The 15005-nt window shown below is 42.6% G+C and overlaps 5 protein-coding genes across 5 annotated transcripts; 2 read left to right on the top strand and 3 right to left on the bottom strand.

Moving 5' to 3' along the window:
- Positions 1-563: 563 nt before the first annotated feature.
- Positions 564-1997, bottom strand: FA14DRAFT_182051 (uncharacterized protein; the record flags this gene model as incomplete). The annotated part of the gene is made up of 1 exon (XM_025501171.1): positions 564-1997. The coding sequence occupies one exon, from the start codon at positions 1995-1997 to the stop codon at positions 564-566; it is 1434 nt and encodes a 477-aa protein (XP_025352439.1).
- A 798-nt stretch (positions 1998-2795) lies between these two features.
- Positions 2796-4538, bottom strand: FA14DRAFT_192390 (uncharacterized protein; the record flags this gene model as incomplete). The annotated part of the gene is made up of 3 exons (XM_025501932.1): positions 2796-3515; positions 3586-4097; positions 4511-4538. The coding sequence occupies 3 exons, from the start codon at positions 4536-4538 to the stop codon at positions 3054-3056; spliced, it is 1002 nt and encodes a 333-aa protein (XP_025352438.1). The 3' UTR covers positions 2796-3053.
- Positions 4485-6836, top strand: FA14DRAFT_85180 (putative VPS1-member of the dynamin family of GTPase). The gene has a single exon (XM_025502990.1). It carries the CDS (start codon positions 4638-4640, stop codon positions 6729-6731), a length of 2094 nt encoding a protein of 697 aa, XP_025352437.1. The 5' UTR covers positions 4485-4637; the 3' UTR covers positions 6732-6836.
- Positions 6837-9367: 2531 nt separating this feature from the next.
- FA14DRAFT_85173 (uncharacterized protein) lies at positions 9368-10415 on the top strand. Its single transcript, XM_025502989.1, has one exon. It carries the CDS (start codon positions 9451-9453, stop codon positions 10348-10350), a length of 900 nt encoding a protein of 299 aa, XP_025352436.1. The 5' UTR covers positions 9368-9450; the 3' UTR covers positions 10351-10415.
- A 1413-nt stretch (positions 10416-11828) lies between these two features.
- On the bottom strand, positions 11829-12158 carry FA14DRAFT_112382 (S-adenosyl-L-methionine-dependent methyltransferase; the record flags this gene model as incomplete). Its single annotated transcript, XM_025495977.1, has 1 exon — positions 11829-12158. A coding segment is annotated over one exon (330 nt), but the record flags the coding sequence as incomplete, so codon positions are not given.
- Between the last annotated feature and the right edge of the window lie 2847 nt (positions 12159-15005).

Below are 15005 nucleotides of genomic sequence, written 5' to 3'. Positions count from 1 at the left end.
CATATTGATGTTATCGAATGTATGCACGATAGATGATCTTTAAACCCTAAAGCTTAAGAAATAAAAAAAAAAAGACCAACAGTGTTTGTGTTTCTTCCTGTGCTAGAGTGTTGGAGTGGAGATCTAATGCTTATGCACCCGCGCCGCGCCGCGTATTGTTTGTTGTTTGTCTAACTGCTTGTCTGCATTTCAACAGTCTACTCACACAAACAAAGGCTAAACAAAGATAGGGGCTTGGCATGTTTGACCCCTAAAGACTCACTCACTCACTCACTCTGATCAGTAGAGACTGTAATGCATTCCGAAAGCAAATGAATGATGTTTAGTAGATACAGTTGTATAATGTGTGCTGAGAACAAAAGAGAATGCAAAGATCGGATCGCCATCAAGAGAAATACAAAAAGACCGCTAGCAGTCCATTGTACACTCTGAGGCAAATATCCGAGAAAGAGATCAATCCACCATCTAGGTAGACATTGACAAAATTCGTTAAGGTCATTAAATCAAATCACATTCTTCCAGAGAATTGATTTTTGAGAGGCTGAAAGCAAGAGTTGGCACATTCAGCACTTTCCGTTTTTGCAATAAACATCAACGCCATTAATGATGAATTCTGCATCATCATAATTCGATCCTTTTTTGATAGCTTGCCAAATATTTTGTCCTTTACATTTACCGTCCAAAGGAACGTTTCCTGCCCAATCTCCTCCTGCAGTAATATTAATAATAATATTTTGCTTTTTGACTTTTTGATTGATTACGTCAGATTGGAAATTAGCCATTGGTTTACCCCAAGAAGAAGGATCAAGCTTTTTGGGTGATTGAGATGGTTTTGAAAGTTCTTCGGGAATCTTTCCACTCTTGCGTCCCCAGAACCAAATCTTTACGCCTCCATTGTTACCGAACTGCATGGCCCAAATACCACCTCCAGCATTGTTAAAATCAGTTCCCCAAGAAGGTCCATTCTTATTCGAATCAAAGAATGCACAACCGGTATGCGATCCCCATTGATTGCAATTCGTTGCACCTTCCATAATACGACCAATAAAAGAAGCACGAGGTTCTAGGGCACGTCTGTTTAATTGAAGCGGAGAATTTTCACCCAAATGAACAGTCATTTGATTTTCATTCTTTCCACCAGACGTATAACCAACGCCTTCCATAACGTCAATTTCACCACCGTGAGGCCAAGAGCCACCATCGGTTGTCCAAAGAGCAGGCCATGTTCCACAACCGACCGGCATTTTCTCAACATCAAAGATGATCAAACCCGAATCATATGCTTTCTTTGATTGAAAACGAACAGAAGGTCTATTTGTACCACTGATATCCTTATCACTCATACGTAAAAATGCAGCTCCATCCTTTGTTCCGATTAAACCTTGATTCTTTGCATTTTGTTCGGATTGATAAGCTACTTGACCGTGAGTTGGATCGGCATATGACCAAAAGTCCCAATTGTTTTGTGACCAGAAATTGTTGCCTCGATTTGATTCTACTCGGCTGTAGTCACCGCTTCCGTCTGTGTTGGTAACATGACCGGAAGAAGAGGAGGATGACTTGGACTTGGATTTTGAATCGCTCTTCTTCTTGGCCGCTTTGACGTTTGTGCTTGTGGCATCATTGTTGGAAGTAGATTTGTGTTTGCTGTCAGAGTGTTTGCTGTCAGAGTGTTTCTTCTTATCAGAACTTTTGTGGTGGTGTTCTTCCTTTGTAGTATGTTCTACATCCTTTTTGCTTGCATGTAATTTACTGCTGCATCTTTTAGCCAAACGAGAATGACGACGGAAGATGCTTACATGTGGACTTGAACGTGCTTCCAAAGCATGAACGTGAGAAGCGGATGCACCTTGATCTCCGTTGAATGAACTGAGTAAATCGGTAGTAGCGTCCAGCGCTTTAACGATTGGGAATTCTTCATTGGTGATTGTTGCGGATGTGGATTGAAGGGTGAGAGAGAGGGCCAGAATTGTGGCCGTGAATAGAGTGAAACGCATTTTGTTGTGTAGAGTAAATGATGATAAGTGAGGGAATGAAGATGTCAATATGAAATCGATTCAATTGAGACCGTAGAGAGAGTGGTTGGGTTTATGTTGCACAGCAAGCAGGATAGATGTCGATATTTACTTGAAGATGAGAAGGAGATCTACTCCAAAAAGACGTCAAGAGGAAGAGGGTAGGGTGGTGGAAGGGTGATGATGAGAGAAGGAGGCAGGAATGAATCTATATGTAGTTGAAGAATGAATGCTACTCCCCTTTGTGCATGTAATGCCATGAAAAGTTGACCATGCTCTTGTGATCCTGTTAAGCACATTTTCAGTCTAAGAATTCAATTTAAGATCGAACCCTTGTCATATCAGCTGTCATTCAAACATAAATTGGCTACTTCCGCTGTCGTTGTCATGAAAATTCACCGTCTTGTTTTCTCCATTCATGCCAAGCCCTTTATGGATTAAAGATGCATGCATGTTGCAATGGCATCTTGTCTGTTCTTTATTCGATAGCGTATTGTTGAATATGTGACTTTATTGTTAAAAGTGACTTTAATGATGAAACGCGCTTTATTTTTAGATTGAATACGCGTTATTTCCCGCTTGGAGACAGAAGCCACAAAGGGGATTATTAAAGGGGTTCTTTCTCTCTTAACCACATGGACTTCAATTAGCGCGATGTTCTGCATGCTATTCATACACCGTCCTCACAAAATAGAATGCAAGGAGTTCCATTGATTAGTGAGCCTCGTTTATTGTCATGGATGAAAGCACATTCCATGAATACAACTTCACGTGATATATCCTTGATCTTCAAATTCATCGCCATGGACACAATGTGTAAACCTACCATGATGAATCATCTATTTTTCACCTTTTATTCTGACAACATTAAGTACAATGTTTAAATATACACTCTTATCGAACCACTCCATCCACATCCCCACTCCAAACCGCACTCCTTCCATAGCGAGAACCAATGATCATTGTACACCGAATACACAAACACGAAAACTCTAGTAAATTGACAAATTTGTACAAACTCCGATCTTTGATTTTTCATCAATCTAATCCTCCCAATCCTGTTCGTGCACCTGCTCCAACTCCCGCATCAGGAGCAACGGTAATCGAAGCACCAGCTTCTGCTCTTTCCAATCGTTCAATTTGTGCATCTCTTTGTTTTTCTTGCCATCTATGTAATTTTGCCGTTTCATGTGTAGGGAAACCAAATATTCTTGGTCGATAACGTTCAACTTTTGCCGCTGCTGTTGCTGTTGATCCTCCAGGTGCTGCTGCCGGTCCTTGTCCTGTTCCGCCGGCGGAATTTCCTCCAATTCCTACACCTGCTCCGATCGCAGGAGACATTGCGGATAATGGTGAATCACCTTCTTCTCCTTCTAAGCCGGCAAGATGAGCAGGTGTTGCCTGTGCTCCGCTTCCTTCTGTTCCGCGTGATGAAGTTAGTAGAAAAGGCGATTGTGATGTTGGAGATTTAGACGGTAGCATGTGAGGGTATACCATAAACTAGAGGATGAAAAGGGAGACATGTAAGCACAATCGCTCTTTGACAATTATAGCTCTTTTGCAAACTTACAAGCATATGAGGGAATGTTGTACCGAAGAAAGCTCCATCGATCGTTCCATGTCGGCTACTCTTAGGACTATAGATATCCTCGCATCGAGGACAGAATAGCTTGACAGCTTTCTGGAACGGTAGATCGGATAATCCGACAGGTAGAAGCGTTTGCTGATAGCACAGCACTCTCGGGCATCGTCCAAATTCGGCTCTTTTATACTTTTCCAGCATCTTTGCCAGTCCACGAGTGGTGACGATGTATCGAGCATGCACCAATCCATACAGTAGCCTTGCTTGTGCTTCGATTAGATCTCTTTCCTCGTCTTCCAGTTCATCCTCAAGAGCATCTGTGACCAGATCCAATGCTTGTGGGTAGTGTTGTACTTCTGCATTCAAACCTGTCAAGTTGAACCTGTCCAGTATATAATCTTCATCCACTTCACAGAAGTACTCGTTTCCCTTTGTGGACAAGAACCAAGAAACCCATGAATTGGCCGCATAATCGGACGATCCACTGGTCAAATCCTCCACTGAAAGTTGGTAGAAGTGGTCAGTCATTCATTCTCTGGAACAGTTGGAGGATCTACTCACTCTCTCCAGTATACTCTTTAGCTTATTTATCTGGATGGCCAGATTGGGTATGATGAAGAATACTAACAAAGTCATCATCACCAACATTGGAAAAAGTGTGATTCAGCCAAAAAGACTGTTTTAGTCTGTCTGTGCATATATGACACACGCGTTTTGGCTCTTTAAGTGGCTTTTCACTGTGAATGCGCAGCCAGTACTCAGCTTGAACACAGCAATTAAGCCCGGTTCAACTTGGTCTTGTCTGCTGGAGATTAGACGGCGGCGCCCTGTGCGTATGTATTCTACTTTCAGTTGTGAGTTGTTTGCACGCGGCCAAGCAGTAAAGCTGTTGTTGCACTCCATCATCAAACACCTTTTACACTGCCACTTACCACAACCATATTGACCTGGCCATAAACGGCAAAACAGGGAAAGAGAAGAGTAGCCTCCATTCACACCATATCACTCTCACTCTAGCTGAACACTCACAAACACACAAGATGGCGATGGACCAATCGCTCATCAAATTGGTGAATAAGCTGCAAGATGCTTTCACAAATGTTGGCATTCAAAATCCAATCGATTTACCACAAATTACAGTTTTGGGAAGTCAATCATCCGGTAAATCATCCGTACTGGAAAATATTGTAGGTCGTGATTTCTTACCTCGTGGAACAGGTATCGTTACAAGAAGACCTTTAGTGCTCCAATTGATCAACAGACCTGCAGGAGGAGGCGTCGCACCAACAACTTCAACAACAAATGGCGTAAAACAAGAAAGTACTCAATTACCCTCCAAGCCTGGCGAGACAAACCCAGATGAATGGGGAGAATTCTTGCATTTGCCTGGAGAGAAATTTCACGATTTCAATAAGATTCGTGAAGAGATTGTAAGAGATACAGAATTAAAGACGGGAAAGAATGCAGGAATCAGTCCACAACCGATCAATCTTCGTATCTACAGTCCAAACGTCTTGACTCTTACCCTGGTCGATTTGCCTGGTTTGACAAAGGTTCCAGTAGGTGACCAACCTCGCGATATCGAAAGACAGATTCGGGACATGGTTCTCAAATTCATTGCTAAGCCAAATGCTGTCATTCTTGCAGTCACTGCTGCCAATACCGATTTGGCAAACTCTGATGGTTTGAAATTGGCAAGAGAGGTCGATCCTGAAGGTACAAGAACGGTTGGTGTATTGACAAAGGTGGATTTGATGGATCAAGGTACAGATGTGGTCGATATTCTTGCAGGAAGGGTGATTCCTTTGCGTCTCGGCTACGTTCCAGTCGTCAATCGTGGACAACGCGATATCGATCAGCACAAGAAAGTCAGCGCAGCACTGGATGCAGAGAAAGATTTCTTCCAAAATCACCCAAGCTATCGCAGCAAAGCACAATACTGTGGAACACCATTCTTGGCTCGTAAGCTCAACACGATCTTGATGCACCACATCCGCAACACTTTGCCTGATATCAAAGCCAAGATCTCGACTCAATTGCAGAAGTTCCAAGCTGAACTCACATCTTTGGGTGGTCCTCTCGGTGACGCCAATAGCGGAAATATCGTCTTGACAATCATCACAGAATTTTGCAACGAATTCAGAACCGTAATTGATGGAAATTCAAACGATCTCAGTGTGGCTGAACTTGCTGGTGGTGCTCGTATCAGCTTTGTATTCCACGAAGTCTTTTCAAATGGTGTCAAGGCTATTGATCCATTTGATCAAGTTAAAGATGCCGACATTCGCACAATTCTGTACAACTCTTCCGGTTCATCGCCCGCTCTATTCGTTGGTACTACAGCATTCGAAGTGATCGTCAAGCAACAGATCAAGAGACTAGAGGATCCCGCATTGAAGTGTGTCAGTTTAGTATACGACGAACTCGTCCGTATTCTTGCACAACTGTTAAACAAGAATCAGTCTTTCCGCCGTTTCCCTGCCTTACGTGAGAAGTTCAACTCGGTCGTCATTTCATTCTTCAAGAGATGTCTACAGCCTACAACCAAACTTGTCACAGATATTGTTCTTGCTGAAGCCTGTTACTTGAACACAGGACACCCTGATTTCATCTCTGGACATCGTGCTATGGCTCTCGTATCAGAGCGTCATACACATGCTCCACCTGAGCCGAAGAAGGGCATTGCTAATCCCAATGCGGTCAACAATGATAAAGATCTTAATGTGGACATCAAAGATCAAGGATTCTTTGGAAGCTTCTTTGCTGGAGGCAAAGCAAATCAAAAAGAACGCGCTCGTCATGCAACGATGGATTCTCCACCACCTCAATTACGTGCAAGCGGTCAATTAACCGAACGTGAACAAATTGAAGTTGAAGTGATCAGGATGCTTATCACATCTTACTTTAATATCGTCAAGAGAACGATTATTGATATGATACCTAAAGCAACGATGCTTCATTTGGTTTCATTCGCAAAAGATTCTTTACAACGTGAATTACTCAAAGAACTTTATCAATCTGAAGTGATGAACGAATTGATGCGCGAAAGTGATCATGTCGTTACACGAAGAAAGGAATGTGTAAAGATGATTGGTGCTTTGGAACAAGCATCAGAAATTATTGCTACCGTTTAAAATGGTTGTATACCGTTTTGGAAATGAAAAATGAAAGAAAAGCGAGAAAGATTTTTATTACACACTCTCTTATATCTTTATAGAGGAAAGAAGTATATTTACTTCATTTCCTAGATTTCATCTGTACCGAAGAATAAGAATGTTTCTTATGTAATTTGATGTTTGGTTACAAGCGTACATTGAGAAGATAAAATAACATGTGATGATATACTAACGAGTGACGGGAGATGTGCCTCTCGTATCAATCGGAATATTGCTTCCAGTGCCGAATTCAACTTCAAAGATCATTGCAAAGACCAAAAGATGCAAACATAAAGCATAAGCTACGAAAAATATTCTCATCCTTCTGTGACCTAAAACTTGACGGGTAACCATATGCAAAAGTCTTTCCAACGGATTAAGCGAACTCAAAGCGCGAGATTGTTCTCTGCCCCTGAATTGCTCAAACGGATTCATTGAGGCTTCATATTTTTCGCGATATTTATCTTCACCTATTGTAGGCGGATAAGCATGTCCACTTCCGCCATAATCGCTTCGAGCGGTAACCATATTCACCATTCGTGAAGGATTTGTAGCGCTGGAAGATCCATTGGCATTGCCTAGCGAACTTGAAGCATGATAAGCTTGCAAATAACGAACTTTTTCGTACAAGCCCAGATTGTCAGATTGCAACGTTTTCACTTCATTTCGTAATTCGGTAATTGTGGCAAATTGCTTGCGAAGCTCTTCCTCAAGCTCAGCATTTCGTGCACGGAATCGATCACGTTGGCTGGTGATGATGGGTAAGATGCTCGAAGAGGATGTTGATGCTGCATTCGTATTGGATTGGTTCGGAGTTGTGGAACGTGTAATGTTTGTGCTATCCGCTGGCGTTGAATCAACTGCTTTGTTTCCTGTTGCTTGAGACTCTGCACCGACGCCTCTTGGCATTGAAGCATCTTTACCGATTTTGTCCATCTCTGCCAATGCTTCTTCAGCACTCATGCTGGGATTGCTCTTTTCTTTGGCGGAGCGTGTGGAGGATTGACCAGAGTTTACGTTCACCAAATCATCCTCTAGTCGTTCGTTGAGCTTCTTCAGTCTGTTTGCCTCCTTTTGTGCAATCTCCAAGTCTTGCTTGAGCTGATTGGATGTGCTGGTCATTTCGGTATTGGCAACTCGTATACTTGTCACTTCATCTTGCAATTGTCGATTCTTTTCGATCAAAAGGGCCTCCAATGGCTTTGCAGCTGAAGATGATGATCCATTGGCATGTCCGTTTGCTTCATCACCCTCTAATTGTTGATCAGAGAATTCGACGTATTTGAAAATTTCAATCTCACGTTTGATCTCATCGTAGTCAGACATGGAGTGTAGTCTCTCTCGCAATCCCTCAACTTCACGCTCTCGCTCCCGTACTTGAGTCTGTAGCTCGCGCACTTTTGCGTCCTTTGCTAGATCCTCTTCTGCCTTCTTTTTGTGTTCATCATCAAGAAGCTTACTCAGCTTTCTCGTCTCTTCTTCCGCATCGAAAGCGCGTTGTTCCAGCTCTGCCACTTGTTCATCTGCACCTGATCCGCTTTTCAATCGTTCAATCTCCTGTCGTAATTGTTCATTGCGTCTTTCCATTGCTGCCGCACGTTCATTGCTTCTCGTCAATTCTTCGCTTATCATTTCCATTTCTTCAATCTTTCCATTCGTTTGTTCTCTTTCGATCTCTTCACCGTGATGCAGTAGTCTTTCAGTGACTTTGGCATAATTGGTTCTGAGCTCCTTCAATTGACTTTGCAGCGTTTCCACAGATTTAGATAAGTTCTCTTCCCTGGCTTTATGGTTTCTTATCCTCTCATCCCACTTCGCCGATAATTCTGCCTCTACGTTTTTCCTAGACTCTGAAGTCGTGGACTCCAATTGAGCAACCCGATTAGTGAGACGGTTCTTTTCTGCTTCCAAAGATGGTACAGAAGCGACCTGCGATTCCAGACTTGCATTGGTAGATTGAAGGTCTTTCAATTGCTCTTTCAAAGCGTCAATGTCACCCATAACAGCCGTTTGCTCCAATACAAGCTCAAAGATCGGATATGGATCGCTAGCACCTTGTAATCGATCTTTGACGCTCAAGACAGCATTCTCTGCCGCTTTTGCACGTTTGGTCAAACTATCAATTTCAGATTGATATGCTTTCAGAAGTGGTTTGATTGCTTCAGGTTGAGAATCGCTAGAGAGCTTCTTGAATTCTCTCGTTTGTTCTGCTAGCTTTTTTCGCGATAGCAATGCATCTTTTTGTGATTCAATGAGCGATGGACATAGTTGTTCCAAATTTGTCTGAATGGTAGGCAAAGCGATCTCTCTCCATGTTGCCAGTGAAGTAGAGAAATCAATCGTTTTGCTAGAGGAGGAGGCAGTAGCGCCAGAAGCAGGAATGCTTTGACTACCTTTATTCATCTCATATCCTCCAGCATTCGACATTGTGACGAGAATGTTCTCCTTGCTATCCAATCGATGGTACAAGGATGATGATAAGGAATGGAAGTTGAATGGTTAGAATTGCAAGTGAAAGAGGTACGTGCGAACCAATCTAATGCAGTGCACACAATAAACTGTGTGGTCCAGGGCCAGAGTGAAAGCTCCGCGCTTTAAACGCCCTTTTTTGCACGTGAAGATCCTCTCACGCTATCCGGGATTTTTCTTGATCAAGAAGATTGTGTAAAATTGACATCATCACCATCACTTAAAAATAATGGCTGCACTACGAAATTGCTACAATTTGCCTAGGAATGTGTCATCCTTGGTGACACAAACCAGAGCGGGCAACACTACCAGCACCGTTCAATCAACATCCAACCTAATTCGCTGCTTCTCTTCATCATCAGCAGTCCAAGCAAGAGGTATTACAGAAAAGGGAAAACGAAAAGTTCAAGCTAAACATGATGCAAAGCTACGTCATGCAATCGATCTTTATCATACTTCACGACACTTTTATCCTTCAAGGCCGACAATGACAGGACAAACAAAGATTGGATTAATTTCAGATGAAGAAATACGAGATTTTGAAGAAGAAGATATCATCTTACGTTCTTTCGATGAAGAAATTGATTGGATCGTTCGTGCCAATTTATTCATACTCAAAGATAGAGAGAACGCAATAGAATCACTTTCAATGCGAAGTGGACCAGCACTCTTTGCTCATCGTGAAGAAAAAAGAACATTATCTGAAAGTAGAGATCTCGTTTCTCCATTTGATTCAGGAGAATATATGGCGTATAATTCATCAAATGAAACCATACCCATAAGTCCGCCAAGTGGCCCACTTCCCGATCCAAACGATACACAAGCTATGAAGCAATACATCGCAGAAGCTGTTAGGAGAACTTCTTTGGGATCACGTAATAGATACGGAGAAGCTCCAAACCATAGCAGCGATCAACGCCTTTTACGAATTCGTGATGCTCTATTTGGCACTGTTCAAGGTAGCTTACCGGGTTTGGAAATCGTTCGCGAACGTTCTCGTGATCCTCGGGTACAAGAAGAAGTAAAACGTCTCATCAAGGAAGCCAAAGAAGCGAGAGAGAAACAACTTTTGCGAGAGCAAGGTGAGACTCTCCAATCTGATGCAAATTCAACTCCATCAGCACAATGATTTGCAATCGGGTTGTATGAGCAAAAGTGTAATATAGTCAGATCTCAATAATGTACAAGAGAGTATTTAATACAGGGTATGCATAGTAAGAGATAAGAACGTAAGAATAGATGAGAGAGTAGAAATAAAGATTAAAATGACGAAACCATATGCAAGCCTCCACCATCATCTTTGCGAACAGAAATCAGAAGGACAGTCTTGATTCCTAAAATGGATGCAAATCGTGTGGATGACTGTGAACCGATGGTTGGAGTGTCGAGAATCGGAGTTTCGATATCATTGGCAACAATCACAGGCATTATCCTCTTTTCCTGCTGTTCAGATTGCGCTAATACATTTGCCGGACGAATTGAATCATGCTCTTCCAGAGCTAGCTCTCGCTCGATATCGCTAGCAAAACTTCTAGGCGGTTGCCAAGCAACACCGTCAATAGGTGAAGTTGGATCAGAAGAGCGCTCTGAAGATGATTCAGAGAGGACATGTGATGGAGAATCACTTGTCAATGGAGATGGACTGTTATTGCCTTCACTTCCTGCCACACTCTCAACTGCGTTAAAGAAGAAGTCTTTAGAGAGCTCTTCCTCCCCTTCTTGCAATGTCGATTGTTGATAATCACTTTTGTGTGGATGTCTTTCGGGCAAATGCCAACCGTCAAAATTCTCTGCCGCTTTTGACCAAGGGATTTGAACTTTCAAAACGTGCTCAATATCCGATTTCGCATGCATCTCCGCTTGCCATTGGTCTATTTCTGATTCAAAGTGAGCATAATCTCTCCACCTTTCTGATACAGTCTTTGCAACCATATCCACAGAAGCATCAGATTGGAAAGATTTGCTCAAATCAGGTGATAGGTGAGACTCGACTTGCTTGTTTTGCTCTAATGGATTTGAAGAAAGATTGCTCATTAGGGGTGACGTTGAAGAAGCGAAGCTCGTCCTAGTTTCTTGAAGGATAGCCTCTTCATCTTTTCTGCGTGCCTCTTGTTTACGCAGCGTGTTCGCCTCATGCCAAAGAGTAAGCTTTGCATCAGCAATTCTATCGGTTTCCGCTGCCAAGACGACCGCTCTCCACACATCCAGGTCAATTGAAGAATCTTTTGTCTCAACATTGATATTTGGAGTAGCATCCAGATTTGAGGACCGAGGTGGGTCATTGAAGTAACCACTTTGTGTCTCCTTTTTCGATTTCTTCGAGTACGACCGTGCCAAAATCGGCATATGTTTTGGGCCAAAATGATTGATCTTCTTTACGTCCTTCACACTTGCCAAAAGTCCCGGTAGGAAGGAAGAAGGATTCGATCCGATACCATTCCGCTCCAGCGTTCTTTGCCAGACTGCTTCGAGTGCAGAGTTGCGTTGGTCTCGTTTACGATGCGTGTGTGGTTCGGCATCCACGAGAGAAAAGCTTGTGACGCCATTTTGCGATTCAAGATTTGCGAGATCACTTTTCAAGATACGTTTAGCCGATCCAAGGAAGTTGACATCAGTTTCCAAAATGCACAGCTCACCTGCTGGACTCAAGACTCGATTCACCTCTTCCAATAAACCTGGCCACTTTTGCTTTGGGATACCGTAATTGAGAAAACGTATATGAACCAAATCAAAGCATTGATCCGGAAAAGGTAGACCTTGAAGTGCATTGCCCACAACCCAAGAAACACGCTTTTGAACGTCTTTCTCTAAAAGTTTCACGGGTGTCTGTATCGGAACGAGATCCATGCCGATAAATTCTGCCTCTGGCCATTTCTGCGTCATGTCTACGATCCATTGGCCATCGCCGCAGCCGATATCCAGAACCCTCTTTGGCGGTCGATCTGATGAGAGGTAGAATTCTCCGAAAGTCTTTTCTGTATGTGCATGTAATAGATTCTCCGCAAGAATTGTGCTGTTCCCATAAGCGAATGAATATGGTGCCTCTTCAGCAGGATAAGCATGCCTTTTGCTTTGATTGAACCCAAATTTGCCCGGCCTCCGATTGCTTTCAACGTCGAAATAGTCTTCCAATCGCCATCTTTGACGCTCGTCGACTTGATTCGTAATAGCAGGTGTAGCAACGCTAGATTTCTCTGTACTTGTTGGCATATTTTGAGCAATCATGAAAGGCCCATTTCGATGAACTCCGAGAGATGGTGATGCAACTATGGGCGAAACGACCATACTTTGACTTGATATAGATTGAGAGCTAGAAATAGTCCTTTGCCTGACCAGCCGTGGTTGCGTTGGACTGGATGGACTGGTAGCAAACGTACCTGTATTCGCTCTTTTGACCGTTTTCTTACGAGCTCTTCGAGGCGGAGGCGTACAGAGATAATATCCTTCCACGTATTGATGTTCACCGTGTGCTGAAGCAGAATTTGAATGATGAGAAGGGGACTTGGATCGTTTGAAATTGAACAAATCCAAAGAAGATCGTGCTGAAGCTGGAAGTAAGTCTGGACATTCGCCTTGTATGTATGCGCTTGCAGAAATCACGCCAAGACGAACAGGTAATGAATATTCAGATAGATCGGCCGTAGAATCGAAACCATGATTATCCGTAGTCGTAGCTTCAGAGCTGATCGAGATACGTAATCCACTAATACCTCTCTCATCGCAGACTGGCTCGTACGACGTAAGGATCTCTTGTGAATCTTGATCATCAAAATTGAACGAAAGATCTGCTCTTCCTGCTTCGCCAGATGTAGGATTGTGCAAATCTTGTTCGCTTCTTGAGGCACTGACACGTTGGAACATACCTTTCTCAGTCCGAAGAGAAGTACGGTCGCTCGCAGTGGAAGGTCTCTTGTTGATTTTTGGTCTTTGGGCTTTTTTGGTAAAGCCAAAGTGTGAAAGCGAAGATGAAGTAGAAGGTGATGGTGATTGCTCATATTCCGACAGCTTCACGTAGTCTTCATCAATCGTTGAATTGTTGTCATTCCTTGACGGAGAATGAGTCTGTACCATCGCATCACGGCTGCCCCATCTTGTAGCAGATTGGCCTGTACGTTCCTTCTTGTTGGAAGAGGTTGGTCTTCTTTCATTGCTACGAGATGGTCTTGAACTTGCATTTCCAGATACATTGACAGAGTTCGATTTGTTTTGTAATGATCTATCTTGACCGGAAGATTTGTTTCTCCGTAGATGAAACAATTGTAAAAGACCACCAGAATTGGTCGAGGGCGAAGGACTTGGTAGATCGGTCACTGAAACATCATGCTTGTTTGACGCATACTCCGAAGGGTTTGCCAGAGAAGTAGGCGTCAAAGAAGATCTTCTATCGCTGTTACGCGAAATGGAATGTCTGGAAACGGAGTCATTCGAAGTTGCAGCTGAATCAACAGACTGACGACGATTTCGATTAGGCGAAGAAATAGAACTGTTATCCAAGATTGCCTCTAATTTTGCACTCCTTTCTTCCCTTTCTTTCCTTCTGTCGCGTTCGTATATGTGCGGTTGATAGTTGAGAAACATGGCTGTACCAATGTTGTAAGCTTGACAGCTTTACAACGACATTTGTGCTCGATGTCCCTTTGTTGTAATGGCTTTACCAAGATAAGATGGATTGTTGATAGGTGATATTTTTTGTGCTGATAGCGGTTGTCGAGTACGAGCAAATGAACAAGCAAGCAAATGAAGATTCCGATAGCAATGATAGGTGAATATTAAATGATGATGATGATTGATGATAAGAGGTGGTGATCTCTGTAGATTACCTCCGATATACTCCAACTCGGTCTTCTACTTTCGGACTTCTCTCACCTGTCTAACATTAAAGTCAACTTACATATCGTGGCAGAAAAGGACAATTGTCGAATGCATTATAGCTCGAACAACAGACGTAATGCATCCTCTCAAAGATCTGCATTTGTGCATATTTCCGCTGTTGTTGTAATTGAATGTGTATTATTGCAATCATTAAAAAGACAAAAAGAAAGATCAAGTTGTAATTTCTGGTGAGCATATGCACAACACTCTTCTAGCTATTCTATTTTGACACTTTTACGCCAAATTGAAAGCATTCAGGCAAAAAGCCAGAGAAACAAAACACAACAGACCTATTTACAGAAATGTGTGTATGCATGCAGCGTTTAATAGTGCCTTGATTAATATTTGTTTCGCCAAACAGGTACCGTGTTTGACATGCGGGAGCTAATAGAGCGCGCCGCGTACTATTACTGCACGCAACGCACAGGCAAACCTACATCCCATTTCCGTCCTTTAAAAGCAAGCCACTTTTTCTTTTGTAGTCATGCTGCTTTTGATTTTTATATTTTAGTCGGAGATCAAATTAAATTAGCGCTAATTGAGGATTTTCCATTTTCAATACAATTATACAGTCCGGCGGCGGGGTTTAAGGGGGAGAAAGGACGGCCTTTCTTACACATTGATCGACAAAGACAGATAGGGCAACACGACGTTTCAGGTCATGCATTTCCGAAAATCAGCTCAGTTGTTGTTCACCACAAGATTGGTATGCAAATCAATACCAGGAGCCGAATAGATTAAAATGACCCACTCTATCGTAAAGCAAGTCAACACATTTCGGTCAACATTTGCATATTGCATGCATTGTTCCCATATCTAGCGCCAATTAGCAATTCAAAAGAGATTTGCGAATAAATATTTGCCTTTTTAGCGTAAAGATGACATTTAAATCACATTGGAATGGACGTTGGT

This window comes from Meira miltonrushii, assembly GCF_003144205.1.
Source record: "Meira miltonrushii strain MCA 3882 unplaced genomic scaffold FA14scaffold_5, whole genome shotgun sequence".
Taxonomy (NCBI): domain Eukaryota; kingdom Fungi; phylum Basidiomycota; class Exobasidiomycetes; order Exobasidiales; family Brachybasidiaceae; genus Meira; species Meira miltonrushii.
Note: the sequence above shows the minus strand (reverse complement) of the source record. Positions and strands in the feature narration are given on the sequence as shown.